The sequence below is a fragment of the Phytophthora infestans genome, genomic scaffold, assembly GCF_000142945.1.
Source record: "Phytophthora infestans T30-4 supercont1.4 genomic scaffold, whole genome shotgun sequence".
Lineage (NCBI taxonomy): Eukaryota > Oomycota > Peronosporomycetes > Peronosporales > Peronosporaceae > Phytophthora > Phytophthora infestans.
Window position 1 is genome coordinate 849,732 of NW_003303755.1, and position 18,173 is coordinate 867,904.

Here is an 18,173-nt window from a genome sequence, read left to right on the forward strand (position 1 = left end):
TGATTGAATGTTAATCACATATTCACAATCTTGCCTTAGGGTCTGTCGGAAAGACGTGTTTTTACTAGGAATACCTCAGAATGAGTAATGGACAGCCCACACAGGATTAATTGCGTGAGCGTAACGTAAATGGGTCAACGTTCGGACAACATCCAAAATATCGTACTTAGTATGTGATTAGACTGGAAAAAGCAAAAAGACGTTATTCTTTCGGTTTGTCAATCTGCGCCAGTGGCTCCGTCAGCGGCGACGTTGGTGGCGGTGAGAGCGCAGGCGGCGATGGCAGCAGCGATGTAAGTCTTTATTATTGAGTTGGTTAGTAGAAGAAGTGGAGAAGCAGATGATGGTTTTTTGAGCGGGCTAATGCTAACGTTATTCTTTCGGTTTGTCAATCTGCGCCAGTGGCTCCGTCAGCGGCGACGTTGGTGGCGGTGAGAGCGCAGGCGGCGATGGCAGCAGCGATGTAAGTCTTTATTATTGAGTTGGTTAGTAGAAGAAGTGGAGAAGCGGATGATGTTTTTTTGAGCGGGCTAATGCTAACGTTATTCTTTCGGTTTGTCAATCTGCACCAGTGGCTCCGTCAGCGGCGACGTTGGTGGCGGTGAGAGCGCAGGCGGCGATGGCTGCAGCGATGTAAGTCTTTGGTTTTTTAGCATCTTTTCGTCCATCCACTGAGCTAATTGGAGCAGATACATGTGCAGCCGCCGTTGGATATACGTACCAGCAACATCTAGCTCAAGATTTTACGTAAACATGAAGGAAAATGACCCTTACCGTTAAAGTAACAAATTGTTGTTTGATTTGACAAACTGTACGTAACGATAAAGGAAATTGACCATACAGTTGGAATCAACATCAACGGCAATCTGCAATATACAGTCATGGCAAAACGACGATATGCCAATGCAGCTGAAGATGAGTTATCTTGTACAGGAAAACCTGATGCAATTCAGGCCACTGCAGCGCAAGAAACAAAGCGTCAACGAAAAGCTCAGTACCGCAACGGGACCTCCGATGAAGCTTGAACCTGACGTGAAGAGACGCAAAACCAGCTAAGCGTTGGCAGTTTTGGTTGATACCAAATACATTGCCCAGCCTTTAATTCTACTTTGCTATTGACAATTATGCTAACAACCGTATCAAAAAAATTTAGCCATCTTAATGTTAGCTTTCCGAACCTTTTTTGTCGAAGAATGTCTGGGATCACCTCCCAGTCGCAGGGGGTCCCCCCGCAGAGACAGCAAATGTCGACATATTTTTAAAAATATGTATTCCCAGTGTAAGTCGCAGACGATCTAGTTTCATCCATATAAAGTTGCATCGCAGTTTACTAACCACCTGTACTAATCACTACACTGACTGACCCTTTCTCGAATTCTGTCTGCTGCGATTCTCATTCTCCGATTTACAGGCGTCCGCTCAAGTCACCAGCATAGCTTTTACAACTCTTTGCTATGAAGCTATTTGCACAGCTTGCCACTGCCTGTTTTGCTCTGCTTGCGTCCACTAGTCTCGCCGTTCAGGAAGAGACCAAGACCCTCGACGAGCTCTATGCGGACGACATGGCCGAAGGAGGCAACCTCGTCTTATACCACGGCGGGGACTTCTCGTCGCAGCAAGACGCGCTGCGTGATGCCTTCATCAAGGTCTTCCCGAAAATCAACTTCACGCTTATCGTCGACTACAGCAAGTACCACAACGTGCGCATCGACAACCAGCTCGATAACGACAAGCTGGTGCCCGATATTGTGGCGCTGCAAACACTGCAGGACTTCCCCGACTGGGCACGGGAGGGCAAGCAGCTGGAATACAAGCCCGCCAACTTCTCGCAAATCTACGATGGCTTCCGGGACCAACGTGGTGCCTACATGGCCTACATGGTGTTCACCTTCAGCTTCCTGTACGACGAAACTTCGCTGGGTGGTTTCGCAGCGCCCAAGTCACCCGCCGACCTCGTGGATCCGCAGTGGAAGGCAAGATCACCTCGACCTACCCTAACGACGACGACGCCGTACTTTTCCTGTACGCACGTTATGTGGAGAAGTACGGCTGGAGTTGGGTCGAGGACTTCGCCAACCAGAATGTCACGTTCTGCCGCGGTTCCAATACGGCCAGTGATCTCGTTACGGCCAAGGAAAAAGTTATCGGTGTTGGTACGTACTCGCAGGGTACGCCCAATGTCACGTTTGTCACGGACGGTGGCAACGAATATCTGGCATGGGGTCAGCGGATCGCCATCTTGAGTAAAGCCAAGCACCCAGCAGCCGCAAAGCTCTTCATGAACTGGGCCATCTCGGAGAAGGTGCAGAAGACAATCCTGCCCGAGAACGTTCGTGTGGACCTGACACCAAACAGCGGCTCAAGCCACCCCTGGGAGATTCGCCAGGCTAATGTGGATGAGTTCCCAAAGTTCATGGCGGACCGTGCGAGTGTGGAGCAGTGGCACCATACATTTTCACTGTACTTAGGTGAAGTGCAGGGTGAGCAAACTCCTGGTTTCCTTGGCCTGTATCCGGGTCTATAGAGCAATTGCTTAAGCAAAGAACCGCTCTGTACTTCCTGGAAAATTGCTTACAAAAATACAGATTTGATACGTCATGTGATAAATCATAACCGAGCCCTGAATTGTTTGTAATACACACTCGAAAAATTGTGAGCATTGTTTTGTTTTTATTGGTATGGTAGTACTTCAAGTACTTAGTTACTTCCAGCTATAGTACTACCGCAAAACTGTAATTTTCGTTCTTCTCCGGTCCAGAAAAGACCGCTCCCTATTTTATTAGTAATATCAATATATTATACTTGTACTATTAAAACAAGGTGAAAAGCTGTTCACCAATTTGCGTAGTCCATATGTGTGCGTTGCTGACGCTGTCACCTGGTGGTGTTGCTCATTCGACGGAGTCACCATTTTTTACTCATCATTACGTTGAAGGTTCTACTTTCTTTATCGAGCCTTCAATTTGAAATTCGAAGTACATCACGAATGAAAGTTGCGGCTAATAAATGATCTTCTAACAGTGCTGTTCAGATCCAGAGGGTGAATTCGAAGGAAAAATAGAGCAATAACTTCGCCCCTTTCGGGGTGCGCTCCAGTTGCAGTCTGTGGAACGGGTTCGATGGAGAGTGCTTGCGGTCATTTTCCAATTTAACTACCAAGTCTTAAGTCTCCATTCTCCACGGTGCTCCAGCCGACTCGTCACCATAGTGTTGGCTGGAGATATGTATCTCATCCTGTCACCCGCTCTGTGTGAGACCGGGAAGCGTAACGGGAGGGGATGCCAAAACGAGAGCAACACCGAAGCCGTCGATCCAGAGCCAACCATCTCGATTGGAATTGTATGATAAGAAACACAACTGACATGAAAAGGATCCTCCTCGCCATGATCTCGCTCTGTGTATTCGTCTCTGCCATGTCCCTCCACATCCCGACTACCATCAAGACTACGGAGTCTCCTCAACCCTCGCGATCTCAGGAGGTGATACCGTCACGTCCCCTAGGTCAAGTTCTACAACATCGAGATGACCCCAGACATTAATAAATGGTTCAACAATACGTTCGTCCCTGAAGTCTTTGTCACAACTGACTACAACGGAGCTTCCCTATCAGACGATCAAAAAGGTCGAATTTCAGCGTTCAGCAAGTTGTTGGGGGGCTGCTCACTCGAGGTGACGTACATGGCACCAGGTGAATGCGATACACCACAGTTTCTCCTGTATCTGTACACTGGTTGTTTCGACGCCTCAGCAACAACAAGTGATGAATTTTTCTAAGATTCGACACGATTTCTTCCAGCGCTAGGACGCTGCTAATGGCGAAGAAAGTTGGTGAATCTTGGCTCAACTCTTCAACGTAGCATCTACTCATCACCGTCATCACGCCCAATGGACAGCTCTTGGGCTACGAAGTGACCAAAGTGCAACTTGATTTTAACATCGGTAAATACTCGAACCCAGTGCCTCAACAACATCAACTCTTCTAGACCAGTCCCCGTCGGTAACACGAGTTGTGGTAGACATTCTAGTGGCGCTGTAGTTTTCGCCTTGGGTCCTCCTTCCTGCCATCGTTTCGTGCGGAGCAACATACGAGAAGAAGTATTGACCAGGTATCCCTCGACAATGGCTAAAGCTGGCTAAACATACCGCTAAAGCTATTGGAGTGTGAGCCTTTACGAATGGCTCGCTATTGACTTCTTTCGAGTACCTATCGTGGGTTAGCTCCGAAAAGGTACGTATACGGAACTGATTAGATTCTAGATCAGAGGTATATCTTACTGGAGATCTGACATGGGATCTGAAAATGATTGGTGAGTTCACGCACTTTTTCAACCTCAAGGCTGCTCGTGCGTTGGTCGGTGAAGAAGATGAATCGAGAGGCAAAGGAGGGGACGTCGGTGGATGCCGAAGTGGAGCCAACTAAGTCGGTCGAGGACGTCGTTAGCACTGAGTTGCTGTTCGAGCAAGCTCGACAGCAACTCGCAAATGATGTGGGGCCTGTGCCACGACGTGGTGAGCGGACGACATGCTTCTACAAGGGCTATAAGTACTGCAAGGCATGGTCGTCCTCAAGAAAAATTGTGTATAGATGCTCTAGGCTTCGCCAAGGTTGCAGAGGAAAGCTGGGGTTTACTATTGCATCGATGGCGTATGCTGCTGTAAAGCTGCACACATGCCACATCGAAGCCATTGCCAACGTCGTCATAAACGTTGAGGACCAGATGAAAGCTCAAGCCGACCTCCTTGCGATTGAGCACGTCGCTTGGCCTGTGCGCCAATTGTGGGAAGAATTGCGACGTCAGTTCTACTCAGCTGACAATCCCAACGTTGTTCGTGGGTTGTCAGAGCAACAAGTTGTCCGACGAGTACACCGAGCAAGAAGCGCGCATTGCTCTAGCAATTTTCATGGCTCTATTGAAATTCCACCGCTTTCATTGGCACTAGACGAGGAGCTTTCCTTTTTCCAGTTTCACTGCGTCACCATTAGCCGCGACAATTTGAACAAGCCTTGCCGCTTGCTTAGGTATGCTCATCCATCTCTGGTCGCGCTATCATGGTACCACGTTGTTTGTGGATGGCACCTTTTCGGTGTGTCCCGCAGGGTTACGCACAGTGCGTTGTGTTCATGGTCCACGACCGAGCCTTGGCTGGAGTGTTCGTTCCTGTGTTCTACATTCTGAGCACCTTGCGTACTGGCGACGCCTACTGGGAAATGATTCATTTTATCGTACAATCAACAGACCAGCAGCTCGAACCGGCCGAAATTTTTTGTGACCTCGAAGCGCCACTCATGGACGCACTACAAACACAGTTTCTGAACGCAATTGTGTTGGGGTGCTTGTTTCATCTGAAACAAGTGCTCCGACGGGCTATGAAGCGCTATGCTATTCCGGAGGAAGGCAATGACACGTGGTGTCCTAGACACCCTGGCGGTGATTGATCCTGCTCATGTCGAGCGAGGTACCAAGTGGGTAAAGCGTGAGGTTAAGTTGCGCTGTGCTCAAGCCGGCGTGACTTACTCTACTGAAAAATGGGTCGATTTTTGGGGGTATTTCAACCGCACTTGGCTGGAGCAGTATGTCATCGATGTCTGGAACGTATTCGGCATGAACAACGAGTTGGTCGCACGAGCGAATAATCCCCTGGAGAGGTTTGACAGGGAGGTTAATACACGTTTCCCGACCCCGCATCCTTCAATTGCGACATTTGTGACGGTGATCAAGGCTATATCAGCTGAGTACGTACGCCGCGTTGCTGATGTTCCTCGTGGGCGAGCCCGCCGTGTTCCTCGCGAGGTCATTCAGCTACCGCAGGTTGTGGACATTCCATCTGACGTTGACAGCGACGTGAATCCTCCACTGGTGGAACCGGAGGCAGTTGGAACACCCGCAGCGGAAGGTAGCACACTCACAAGTGCTACGCTGTAGATATTTCCGCGTAGCAACCAGAAGACCTCAGTAAATGCTTCATCTTCTCCCCTTTAAAAGTGTTTTTCTTTGGTTTCAGTCTGTTCATAATTCAGGTCTCAAATCCTGATCTTTAATCGGATCAGCTCCGTATATGTATCGGGGTACGTAGCCCTAAGTGTACCCAGGTTACACGAAGCGTGACACGTCATACTTCGGGATATTTGGTACAAGGTACCAAGGTCGACCAAAGCCAACCACTGGTTGATGACATTGCATTACTATAGGTGACTTATAGTTTGTATTAAACTCAAGCTTTAATCTACCTATAAATATATACTCAGTTTACATTCTACCTTAATTAGGTCACTTCGCTCTCTTTTGAATAAAGAGGGGACCAGTGAACTGCCGTTCACTGAGAGTTTGTATACTCTCGGAAGCTAACTTCCTCTAGCGCAAGGTGCTGTGTGACCCCGTCACACTTGGTAGCACTCGTAGTCAATCCACGCCACCGCGGGTAGACTACCTGAACCTCTCCGAAGTTCGTTGCCAGGGATAGGAACGACTTCTGCCATCTGAACGACTTTCAGTTCGAGTCGGTTCGGAAGATGGCAGGCATATTCGGGATGGAGGCCCTGCAGAGCCTGGTAGTGCCCACACCGGCCGAGCAGCTCGAGCGCGTCAATGCGTTTGACGCGTACGAGCAGAGCCTCATCGCGCATGTGCGGGAGAACCTGCAGGCTCCGGCAGCGGAAGCAAATCCGCCTCACCCGAAGCCTATACGGCTGAAGGATAAGCCGCATGAAGGGAAGGAAGGCGAGAACCTTCACTTCTGGGTCCGAGAAGTAGAGCTCACGATGGACGCAGCTCTGATCTCGACCGAGCAACTTCGTGTTGCTTTTGCACTCTCCAACTTTAGCGGCCGTGCTAAGAGCTGGGTGTACACACGGGAAGCAACATCCCCTGGATGTTTCACATCCTGGGCTCAGCTGTGTGAACAGCTCCGAGCCGCGTTTCTCCCGGCAAACTATGAGTACCGCCAGCGTTCGCGCTTTCTCTCGTGCAAACAAGAGAGGCGTGACCTGCACGAGTACGTGCAATAAATACGGGAGCTCATGGCGTCCCTAGTGGAAAACCCACTCAACGAGCATATCAAGATGACTGTGTTCATGGACGGCCTTCGAGTGGGCCCCGAACGCACTCAGCTGTTCCGGGTGCAGTCAAACACCCTTGGAGAGGCGATTCAAGTGGCTCTTCAGGAAGCGTCCAGCCATCGCCAGGCGCGTACGCCGGCCTCAGCGTGGCCTGGGAGTTCCATGTCGACACCCGGTCGAACAAGGCCAAACGGACCAGTTCCCATGTGTAACGGGGTTACATGGTGTGGAACACACAGGGGTACGAAGTACCCGGAGAGTTAACAAACTCTCAGTACATAAGTTGGAGAGTTGACAAGGTCTCTCAGTACGTTGGCTGAAAGCCACACGCTATGCATTTGATTACGTTTAACTATGCTAGATAGTTAAAGAGATACATTTACCCCTAGGCGGCTTGGCCGCAATAATAGTAAATAAAAGACTTCTGATTTTGAAGCATAAAAGTTAAGGTGTTAGCTTTGAGCCCTGGTTTTGGGCTGTAAGTGTCCTTTGGATAAGGAACTTAGTATTAGTGACTCTTTGAGTCGAACGTCTTCCTCTGACGCTAAAGCTACGGCAGCCCCGCTGCACTTGGTAGCACTTGTAGTCAATCCCGCTCCTGAGTCGGTTGACTATATCCTCTGCGAGGATGGAACACCCCGTGTTCGCGAATTTGCCCCCGGCGCAGCAGCACGCGCTTACTAAGCTTATGTCCTTGCTTGGCCCGGAGGGCGTGGCTCATCTTGCATCGCAAGGTCCAGAGGCGGTCACTGCCAGGCTGGAATCGTTCTCCCGCTACGAGAACGCGCTCTTGGAGCATGTCCAAGAGAAGATGAGCGCCGCAACGGCGGCGGCGTCGATGACGCGTGAAGAGTGTATGAGACTGAAACCGATCATGGTGAGCGTAAATACCTTCGAGGGGAATGATGGAGAGAATCTCCTTCTCTGGACCCGTGAGGTCGAGATGGCCATGGGATCGGCCGCGCTCCAGTCTGAGCATCAGCGCGTGGCGCTGGCTATCTCCAGGCTTGGAGGTCGCGCTCGCGAATAGGCACTAACGTGCGGCACGTCTGTTGACGCTGCATTTCCCACTTGGGATCAGCTGAAGCAACAGCTTTCGCGCGTGTTCGCGCCGCCTAATCAGGCGTACCGTATCCGGTCAAAGTTCCTTGCTACCCGCCAGGGTAAGAAGGTTTTATTGGACTATGTCCAAGAGTTGAGAACTCTTATCGCCGGAATGGCGGCGGACCCTCTTCCAGAACTGGTCAGCGTGACCGTGTTCATGGAGGGACTTCGTGTGAGCGCAGCTCGAACGGAAGTGTTCCGTGTACACCCTAACTCTTTCGAAGAGGCGGTGAATGTGGCATTAAATGCCGAGCACAACTTCAGGTCGGCGCGACCTGGTTGGAGCGCTGGTAGCGCAAGCTCTTCGAGCGGTCCAGAGCCGATGGACCTCAGCTATGCTGAAGATGACGAAGCGGAGCTTCTTGCTGCGGAGCAGCGCGCCGGCATCCGCCGATGCTTTGTGTGCAATAGCACTAAGCACTTGAGGGCCTATTTCCCTCTGCGCAAGAAGCGCGAGGCTCCGGCGAGCCAACCCTCCGGGTCATCGCCGGGAAACGGCAACTCCCAGTAGGCGCGGGGCGGCCTACTGGGGAAGAACTGAGTTCTGTTGTGCCTCGAAGAGGTAGAGGGCAACGGGGCTCAGCTTCGAAGAGAGCTGAGCTCTCTTACGAGAAGCGTGTGTGCAAGCCGGGCTTGCTGGTCGTTCAAGCCAACGTGAAGGGCTTTGCAAAGCCATGGAGAGTCTTGATTGACTCGGGAGCCTCGGGCAACTACGCCCGTCGCTCCACCCTAGAAGGGAGTCAGCTGTATGCTGAATCACTGGAAGTGCCAACGAGAGATACGATCTCTGTCCGTCTCGCGACGGGGACACTGGTAACTGTGTCGAAGGTCTCTGTCGACCTTGGAGTGAAGTTTGAGAGCTTCGATAGCGTGGAACGCTGTTTGGTCTTAGACCTGGATGCGAGGTATGACCTCATCCTTGGCATGGCATGGCTGGAACGCCATGAGCTATGGATCGACTGGAAGTCGAAAACGCTGGGTGCGTCGCACCCTGCTCCTAGTGGAGCTTTGGTGAGTCATGAACCCACCTCTGCTAGGAAGCAGAAGCGCTTTTGGCGCGAGCACGAGGCCGAGGCGGCCGTAGTGCTGGACATTGGTATGTCCGAAATTGTTAGCAACGAGGTTGCTGTTTGCCCTGAGGGCGTACGTGGTGCGGCACGTTATCCGCTGAGTGGTGCAGGTCAGGTCAATGACCAACTGCTGGGTCCTGGTGAGGACGAGCGCGGAGTGGCGCGTAATCCACTGAGTGGTACGAATCTGGTCGATGACCTACCGCTGCGTGACCCGAGGGTCGCGGTCGACTGCGAGTCGAGGCATCATGGGCGTGGCCCAGGAGATGCAGGTGAAGTGACACCTAGTTCACTGTGTGAAGGTCGAGGACCTCTTGGCTTTCAGCCGTTTGTCTTGCGAGACACTGTACCCTCTTCGAGGAGTGATGGTGCTGCTGCACCCGGTGGTGGTGACGGAGATGTCGCCACATCGCCCTCATCCGGCCGGGCTCGGTCGCGGAGGTAGAGGAGAAGAAGACGCAGGGCGTCTGTGACGTCTTCGACGTCGGACGAGGTGTCCAGCGTGACGAGCGGTGATGCTCCACGTGATTGCTGTGAGCAGCTGTATACACTCGTGAACGAATTGACGGGGGAGGTAGAAGGCGATATCAGCCTTGACACTCTGCCCGCTGCAGAGGCTCTGCTAGAGCTGGACGAGATGTCCATTGCCGAGTTTGGCGAAGCCTTGAAGGCAGGCGAGCTAGCCGAGGTGGTCCTGCTGGGACCTGAGGAGGAGTTGAATTTCTCATCCGTCGTGGACGACGCGGTCCTAGAGGACACCAAGAAGGCGCTGAGCGCAAGAAGTGGATCGGCGATCCTCAAAGATCCTTCGGATCCCTTCTACCCGGTGGTGAAGGAGTATGGAGACGTTGTCTCGAAAGACCCACCGACGGGCCTGCCTCCGAATCGAGGCGTGTGTCATGAGATTGACCTGGTTCCTGGAACCAAATACTGCGTAACAAGGCAATGGCCTTTGCCGAGAGAGCAGTGTGACGTCATTGACGCATTCTTCCGTGCGAAGCTCGAGGCAGGGATGGTGCGTGAGAGTAAGTCTCCGCACTCGACACCCACGTTCTGTGTCAGAAAGCCGAACGGCAAGTGGCGCATTGTTCATGCTTTTAACAAGCTAAATGCGGCCACTATCCCGGCGCAAACGCCGATTCCTCGCAAGGATGTTCTGCAGAACAACATGGTAGGCTGTACGTTGTACAGCGCGCTCGACTTGGTCGATGAATACTACCAATTGCTCATGAGAGCGAGCGACATTCCGCTGACAGCGGTGAGTACTCCGAGCGGTATGCTCTAAGAGTGGCTGGTGATGCCCCAGGGGCTGTCGAACGCACCAGCAACGTTCAATCGTCTTGTGACGCAGTTGTTTAGGCCCCACCGGGCGTACGCTCAAACGTACTTTGACGATATATTCGTCCATAGTCGTGCTGAGCACGGAAAGTCAGACGTGGAAAACCACATTGACCACTTGCGAGCGGTGCTCGAGTGCATGCGCACTAACAAGTTGTATGCCAACTTGGACAAGTGCGTCTTTGGCGCGGAGGAAATACCTTTCCTCGGGTGCTTCATTGGAAAGCGAGGCTTAAGGGCAGATCCTGCCAAAGTCAAGGCCATCGTGGACTGGCCGGTTCCCAAGAACCAAAAGGACTTACGCAAGTGGCTAGGCTTAGCCAATTACTTGCACAAGTACAGCGCAAACTACGCGGAGATGGCTTGGCCATTATCAGATCTCCTTAAGAAGGACGCACCATGGTGGTGGAACGTCGAGCACGACGGAGTCTTTGAGGCTGTGAAGGAGAGCCTTCTCCAGGCTCCGATCCTTGCGCTACCGGACCCGGATAGTCCGTTTAGCGTCGTCTGTGACGCCTCCGATTTTGCAATCGGTTGTGCTTTACTACAAGCAGACGCCGAAGGGCGTGAACGCGTGATCGCGTTTGAGTCTCGCCAGCTCAAAGCTGCAGAGAAGAACTATCCAGCTCATGACAAAGAGCTACTTGCAATGAAGTATGCTCTAGTCAAATTCAGGGTACATCTGCTAGGCTCTAAGCCTTTTGTGATCTTTACTGATCATGCGTCGTTACGCACTGCGACACAGTCGCCTCATCTCTCTCAGAGAATGGCAAGATGGCCTTCCTTCTTTGCCGAGTATAACTTCGAGGTGAGGTACAAGCCGGGGCGGCTTAATGTAGTGGCCGATGCGCTCTCGCGCAGGCCGGACTACGAGTTAGCTCATGTCCCGACAGTGACGTCGTCAGTGCCTGACTTGATACGCGGAGCGTATGCACAAGACGACATGTGCGTAGCGCTGCTACGGGCTCTTGAGAGCGAAGGGTTTAAAGACTCTGATAAGGAATTGTCTGGGCGCTTACGCGCGAGGCGGCATCGATACTCGCTCGATGGCGGTCTGCTGTACTACAGCACCGACTCTGAGGATAACCCTCGTGTAGTCGTTCCTCATGATGAGAATCTAAAGTACTAATCCTCTATGAGGTTCATGATACGCCCGTGGGCGGGCACTTAGGTCGGGAGAAGACCTATGGCTCGGTGAGCTCGATGTACTGGTGGCCCAAGATGTATAAGTGGGTTGGCACCTATGTACGCACGTGTGAGACGTGTCAACGGACGAAGTCCGCGCCGAGCACGGCAGCGCCATTGGCGAGTTTGCCTGTCCCCAAGGGATGTTGGCAGTCCATGACTATGGACTTTGTGTTTGGCCTTCCCAAGGACAAGGCAGGAATCACGGGTATTGTGGTCTTTGTAGACCGATTGAGCAAGATGGCTCATCTAGCGGCGGTGCCGGACACCATAGATGGTGAAGGTACAGCTTTGCTGTTTTTAGACCGAGTCTTTCGCCAACATGGCTTGCCTGAGGCAATTGTCTCGGATCGAGACCCGCGCTTCACCGCGAAGTTCTGGACGTCCCTCTTCAGAGTGCTTGGCACTCGTTTGGACATGTCCACAGCGGACCATCCGCAGACCGATGGTCAAACAGAACGCGTGAATCGCGTTGTGGAGGATATCCTCCGAAGCGTATGCGCTTAGGCGCCAAAACGCTGGAGCCAGATGCTCCCACTCGTCGAGTTCGCATTAAATAATGCAGTGCACGCCTCGACAGACTACACTCCGTTCTATGTGAACGGCTTGGTTAACCCTCGCGTCCCACTGACGCCGCCACGCAGTGGCTCAGGGCTTGATGGGGGAGGGATAGCCGAGCGGCTAGCTGATGTCAGCCCTGTTGCGGTTCGCAAGCAAGCCAATGACTTTGTTTTTTTGAGACTAAGCGTAATGCGTCAAGTACGCGACGCTATGGCTGAAAGCCAAGACATGCAAAAAGAACATGCAGATGCCAAAGGCAGACGCAATGAAGAAAGGTTTGAGGTCGGAGACCAAGTTTTATTAAATACAAAAACCTACCTACTCATGCAGTGTCTGCAGTCTTTAAGACAAAATTGAGACCACGGTTCATAGGACCGTTCAAGGTCGTGGCCAAGAAGGGCCTAGCGTATACGCTTAACCTTCCGAAGAAGATGCGCACGCATCCAGTCTTCTACGTTGGCTTACTCAAGCCGTATCAGGACCCTGCTCAGGTGAGCGCGGAGGCGTTGGCGCCAACGGTTGCTGGGCCACGACAGGCTGCGCAACAGCGGGAGGCCGAACCACGGCAGGCTGAGCGACAGCAGGTGGCGGGGCCACAAGACGCAACAGCAAGTCGATCTGACCTTGCAGCTGAGCGACTTGACGCTCAAGGTCCGCGTCTCGGTTCTGAATCGACTGTGGTTGTTCAAACCAGTCCACGCGGTGGTTCGTCTCATCGAGACCATCTGCAAGGCGACTCAGAGAGTCAGTCGTATTATGGAGATACTGGTTTAGAGAACCCACACGATGCTCCAGCGCGAGCACGTCGCTGCGACTCGCGACGCGAGAGTCCAGCTGAGGCTCGGCCTCCTCCTGCTCTGCTCGACGAGCACGGCGAGCTCCACTTCCATGTGGAACGCCTGGTGGCGAGGCGCAGGCGCCAGGGTCGTACTCAGTGCCTTGTGAAATAGAGGGGTTATCCTCACTCACAAAACTCTTGGGAGTTTGAGGTTGTCCTCCGGCAGGACTGCCCTGACGTCGTCGACGCTTTTGATCGGGCACACTCACTGCCCCGCCGCTACGGCGTACGACCGCGTCGTCAGGCGCCGAGCGCTTCCCGCCGCTAGAACGCGGGGATGACAGGTCGGTGGCTGAGCTCAAGCTCCGACCAGTGGCTGGAGCAGCCAGCTCATAGGAAAGAGCGGTGCTCGCAGCATGAGCAAGAGGTGGTGACGCCTCGAGGTGATGGGGACGGGGTCCCAGTGTTCGTCGACGTGCTTTCGACTTAGCGAAGTCTAAGCGCAAACGTCTCTCAAGACGAATATCAGTTTCAGAGAAACTTGCTCGAAGAGCATTGTAGGAGGGGAGCCGTCGAGCTCCCTCCACCCAGCTTCGGAATTGTGCTTCATAAGCACGCTGGGATTCCCCAGGGTTGAGAACAACCGATAGTTCGCATAGAGGGAACCGGTTGGCGGTTTAGCTGCATCTGCAGGCGCGCCTGATACTCCTGAGGAGTTGTGACTTGTGGAGTCAGATATCGCTCTCGGAGCCGGTGCCGTTGCACTTGCTCATCAGCAGTCGAGGCCACAGGCCCACACGTGTACGTGTTCAGCGGCTGCTGCGCCGCGAGGCGGGCCGCTTCGGCAGGGTTCCGCGGCTGGAAGCCGTAGTCACGGCGTGACATTAGAACAAGTGGTCGGACCACAGGTCGGAACGACTGCGAGCGCTGCTCGTTGGACAATTGACGGCCTTGGGCCTCGTCCAGGTCATTCGTAATGACGTTGTGATCGTATCGATCTTCCTCGTCATACCGCGACGATAGCGGTGGCGCATCGCGCAGCGAGCGAATCGGATTCGAACGTTCAGAGAACGGATGCGGTGTCCGCAGGTCTCTTCTTGTTTGAGATCGCGCCGTTGAGCGGCTAGACCTCACAGAGGAAGCTGGGGAAGACGCTGCACCAGTATGCGACCTCGGAGAGGCTGGGTTGGAGTGATCCTCACTACCCATGGGCTCGTCGTAATCGACTTCGCCCTCTTCGTGTTCCGTAAACAGACCATCGTTCCCTCTGGGAGGCGCCCGCGGCTCTGACGAGCTTTGAGCTTTGCTCTCTTCTTGTTGACGGCTCATGGAGCGTTGACCGTGTCGACGGCGATATACTCTGCCACCGAAAGAGACGAAGATGCTCTTGGAGCAGTTGCGGAGCGCAGTTGGGGGTCTGGGACCGACGAGGCAGGGGCGGCGTGACGCGCTGGAGACGTTGGGCCGTGGGCCGGAGTGGAAGTGCCAGGCATCAAGGATGCGAACGCGTTTGTGAGCTCGTGGAGCTGCCGAACGCAGAAGTGAGGTCTAGTGACCTTCGTCGTCTTGACAAGACGTGACCTCGCTGAGGAAAGTTCAAGAACGGAATGTTCTCATCTTAGTGAGGGAGAGTGTAACGGGGTTACATGGTGTGGAACACACAGGGGTACGAAGTACCCGGAGAGCTAACAAACTCTCAGTACATAAGTTGGAGAGTTAACAAGGTCTCTCAGTACGTTGGCTGAAAGCCACACGTTATGCATTTGATTAGGTTTAACTATGCTAGATAGTTAAAGAGATACATTTACCCCTAGGCGGCTTGGCTGCAATAATAGCAAATAAAAGACTTCTGGTTTTGAAGCATAAAAGTTAGGGTGTTAACTTTGAGCCCTGGTTTTGGGCTGTAAGTGTCCTTTGGATAAGGAACTTAGTATTAGTGACTCTTTGCGTCAAACGTCTTCCTCTGACGCTAAAGCTACGGCAGCCCCGCTGCACCATGGAACTCGGGTCCGCCGAACAGCGTGACATCCGATGCTTCGGCTGCGGGAGGATGGGCCACTTCAAGCGCGACCGTCCCGCGGAAAGCCTCCGCAGACGGTCTTTCCCCAAGCCCGTCCTCAAGGGTCGCTGGCAGAAGCCAGGATCCCGGGGACAGGGGAACGTAGGGAACCAGTAGGGGCGGGCGCCCTACTGGGGAAGAACTAAGTCTTCGTGATGGGTGCGCGGGTGGCGCGTACGCGTCGCAGAAAATCGCACGCCGCCAGACAGCTGCTCGTAATAGCAACAAGTTGTCCGATGCTTTAAGAGAAAGCAAGGACAACGGGACGATGTCAGTGCGACTGGCCGACGGGAAGGTCGTCACTGTCCCCAATGTCCAAGTAGATCTGGTCGTCAAGGTTAAAGATTTTGACAGCCTCGAACAGTTTACTGTTCTCGATATGGATCCATATGATATGATCCTGGGCATGCCCTGACTTGATTAGCACGAGCCCTGGATCGACTGGCGAGGCAAGGCAATCGGTGCCAGCCGCCCTGCGCAGTCCGACAGATCATTGGTGAGTCATGTTACCACCTCTGTCAGGACCTGGGGCGCCGGTGAGGGCTGCCAGGGTACCAAAGCATCCGGCAGATGCTTGGGAGTCGTCGACGTATATGACGACTCCAAGGATGTTTTGATGGTGGCCGCGCCCAGAAGAGGCGTCGGCCAAGTGGGTAGCTTAGGTCCACAATCGGTTAACTTAGTTCCGCAGACAGCTGCAGCTGTCACGAACACTGAGAACAGCGTGTTCAGAGTGCATAACAGAGTTCCACTCACGGTCGCCCAGACCTTAACTGAAGAGGAAGGCGTTGAACACGCTTTCTGTGTGGGTACCACGGTACCACACGAGGCCACGAGTGCCTCGGATGTCGTAGCGCCGACATCCCTAGACGTGGACAGCAAAGCTCGACGTCACGGTCGCCGTCGCCAACGACGCCGCCGCCGCCTCAAGCCGTATCCGAACTTCGTTCCGATCGACGTCGCTTCAAGCGGTTCGGAGTCTAGGGCCCGGGCTCCTCCGACAAGGCCGGTGGAAGAGTGTTATCACATCTTCGAGGGCGAGACCGGTTTACCCGTCAAGGCATCTGGTGTCCACTTGGAACCGTTGCCAGAGGTTGCAGAGATACTGAACCTCGAGGAAATGACGGTCGAGTCTTTCCTGGCCAGCCTCAAGGCTGGAGAGATTGCCGAGATGGTGCTCATGAGACCTGAGATCCCTCGGGAGGAGCTGAACGCCTTCTCTGTCTTGGTCGAGAACGTCCTGGAAGACCTCAACAAGCAGTGTCAGGCGCGCGTGGGCTCTGAGATCCTTAAGAACTCCAAGAAACTGGTGTATCCTTTGGTGACGGAGTTTGCGGACGTCTGAACAATCACCCACCGACCCAACTCCCACCGGATCGAGGCGTACGGCATGAGATTGATCTCGTGCCTGGCACAACGAATTGTGTCACGAGGCCATGGCCTCTCCCGCGCGAACAGTGCAGGGTCATTGACGCCTTCTTCGCCGCGAAAGCGACGGCGGGCATGGTGCGGGAGTCGAAATCCCCGCACTCGACGCCGACTTTCTGTGTTCGGAAGCCGAACGGAAAGTGGCATCTAGTTCATGCTTATAACAAGCTGATCAACGCAACGGTGCCGGTGCCGCCCAAACACCGATCCCACGAAAAGGATGTGTTGTTAAACTACATGACCGGGAGCGTACTGCACAGTGCGCTGGATCTGGTACCAGATCCTGATGCGAGAGAGTGACATCCCGCTCACCGCGATAAGCACCCCAAGCGGCATGCTTTGGGAGTGGCTCGTCATACCGCAGGGCTTGTCTAACGCCCCGGCGACGTTCAATCGCCTGGTGACGCAACTGTTCCGCCCTTTGCGTACCTTCGTACAGACGTACTTCGACGACATCTTCGTCCATAGCCATGCCGAGGGAGGCAAGACGGCCATGGAGGTGTATCTGGGACACCTCCGTCGAGTGTTGGACGTTATGCGAGCGAACAAGCTCTACGCCAACATCGACAAGTGCGTTTTCGCGTCACCAGAGAATAAAGTTCTCGGCTGCTTCGTAAGCAACGTGGGCGTTCGGGCTGACCCAGACAAGGACAAGGCCATAGCAGCATGGCCGACGCCCCGATCCCAAAAGGATCTTCGAAAGTGGTTGGGCTTGGCCAACTACCTTCACAAGTCAGTGCAGGGTACGCGGGCTTCGCTCAGCCCTTGTCGAGAAGGACGTCGACTGGCGCTGGGAGCAAGAGCACCAGGATGCTTTTGACAGCATCAAGGCCAGTCTCCAAGAGGCCCCTGTCCTGGCCCTGCCGGACGATACGAAGCCGTTTAGCGTCGTCTGCGATGCCTCCGATTACGCCATCGGATATGCATTGCTGCAGGCCGACACGGCTGGACATGAACGAGTCATCATGTTCCAGTCCAGGCAGCTCAAAGCCGTTGAGCGGAACGACCCTGTCCACGACAAGGAGCTCCTGGCAATGAAATATGCCCTTGTGAAGTTCCGTGTTTACCTTCTGGGCTCTCGGCCCCTTCGTGATCTACACAGACCACGTATCCTTGAGGACGGCGATTAACTCGCCTCACCTCGCACAAAGGATGGCGAGATGGCTGGGCTTCTTCGCGGAGTATAACTTTCGCGTCGAATACAAGCCGGGCAAGCTCAACGTGCTTGCGGACGTCTTCTCTCGGCGTCCTGATTATGTGTTGGCAAATTTCACACGGGTGACAACGGATCTATATGATCGGATATGCATGGCGTATCGGGACGACGAGGCTGTCGCGACAGCGCTCACGGCTCCACCGATATGAGTTGACGGATGGCATCCTCTATTACCGAATGGAGCTCAATGCACCTCCACGGGTGGTCGTACCCGACGACGAGGATCTGAAGTTTGATATCCTCGCGGAGGCGCACGACGCACCCTTCAGCGGCCACTTGGGCCGCGGGAAGACCTTTCTGTCGGTCTCTCAGGCCTTCTGGTGGACCCACATGTACAAGTGGGTCGCCCGGTACCCTAAAACATGTGGAGCATGTCA

The 18,173-nt window shown here is 53.7% G+C and overlaps 2 protein-coding genes across 2 annotated transcripts; both read left to right on the forward strand.

The window, feature by feature from the left end:
• Positions 1-129: 129 nt before the first annotated feature.
• PITG_03185 (uncharacterized protein) lies at positions 130-1,056 on the forward strand (the record flags this gene model as incomplete). The annotated part of the gene is made up of 4 exons (XM_002906225.1): positions 130-169; positions 403-463; positions 573-633; positions 934-1,056. The coding sequence occupies 4 exons, from the start codon at positions 130-132 to the stop codon at positions 1,054-1,056; spliced, it is 285 nt and encodes a 94-aa protein (XP_002906271.1).
• A 398-nt stretch (positions 1,057-1,454) lies between these two features.
• PITG_03186 (ATP-binding Cassette (ABC) Superfamily) lies at positions 1,455-2,524 on the forward strand (the record flags this gene model as incomplete). The annotated part of the gene is made up of 2 exons (XM_002906226.1): positions 1,455-1,900; positions 1,933-2,524. The coding sequence occupies 2 exons, from the start codon at positions 1,455-1,457 to the stop codon at positions 2,522-2,524; spliced, it is 1,038 nt and encodes a 345-aa protein (XP_002906272.1).
• Between the last annotated feature and the right edge of the window lie 15,649 nt (positions 2,525-18,173).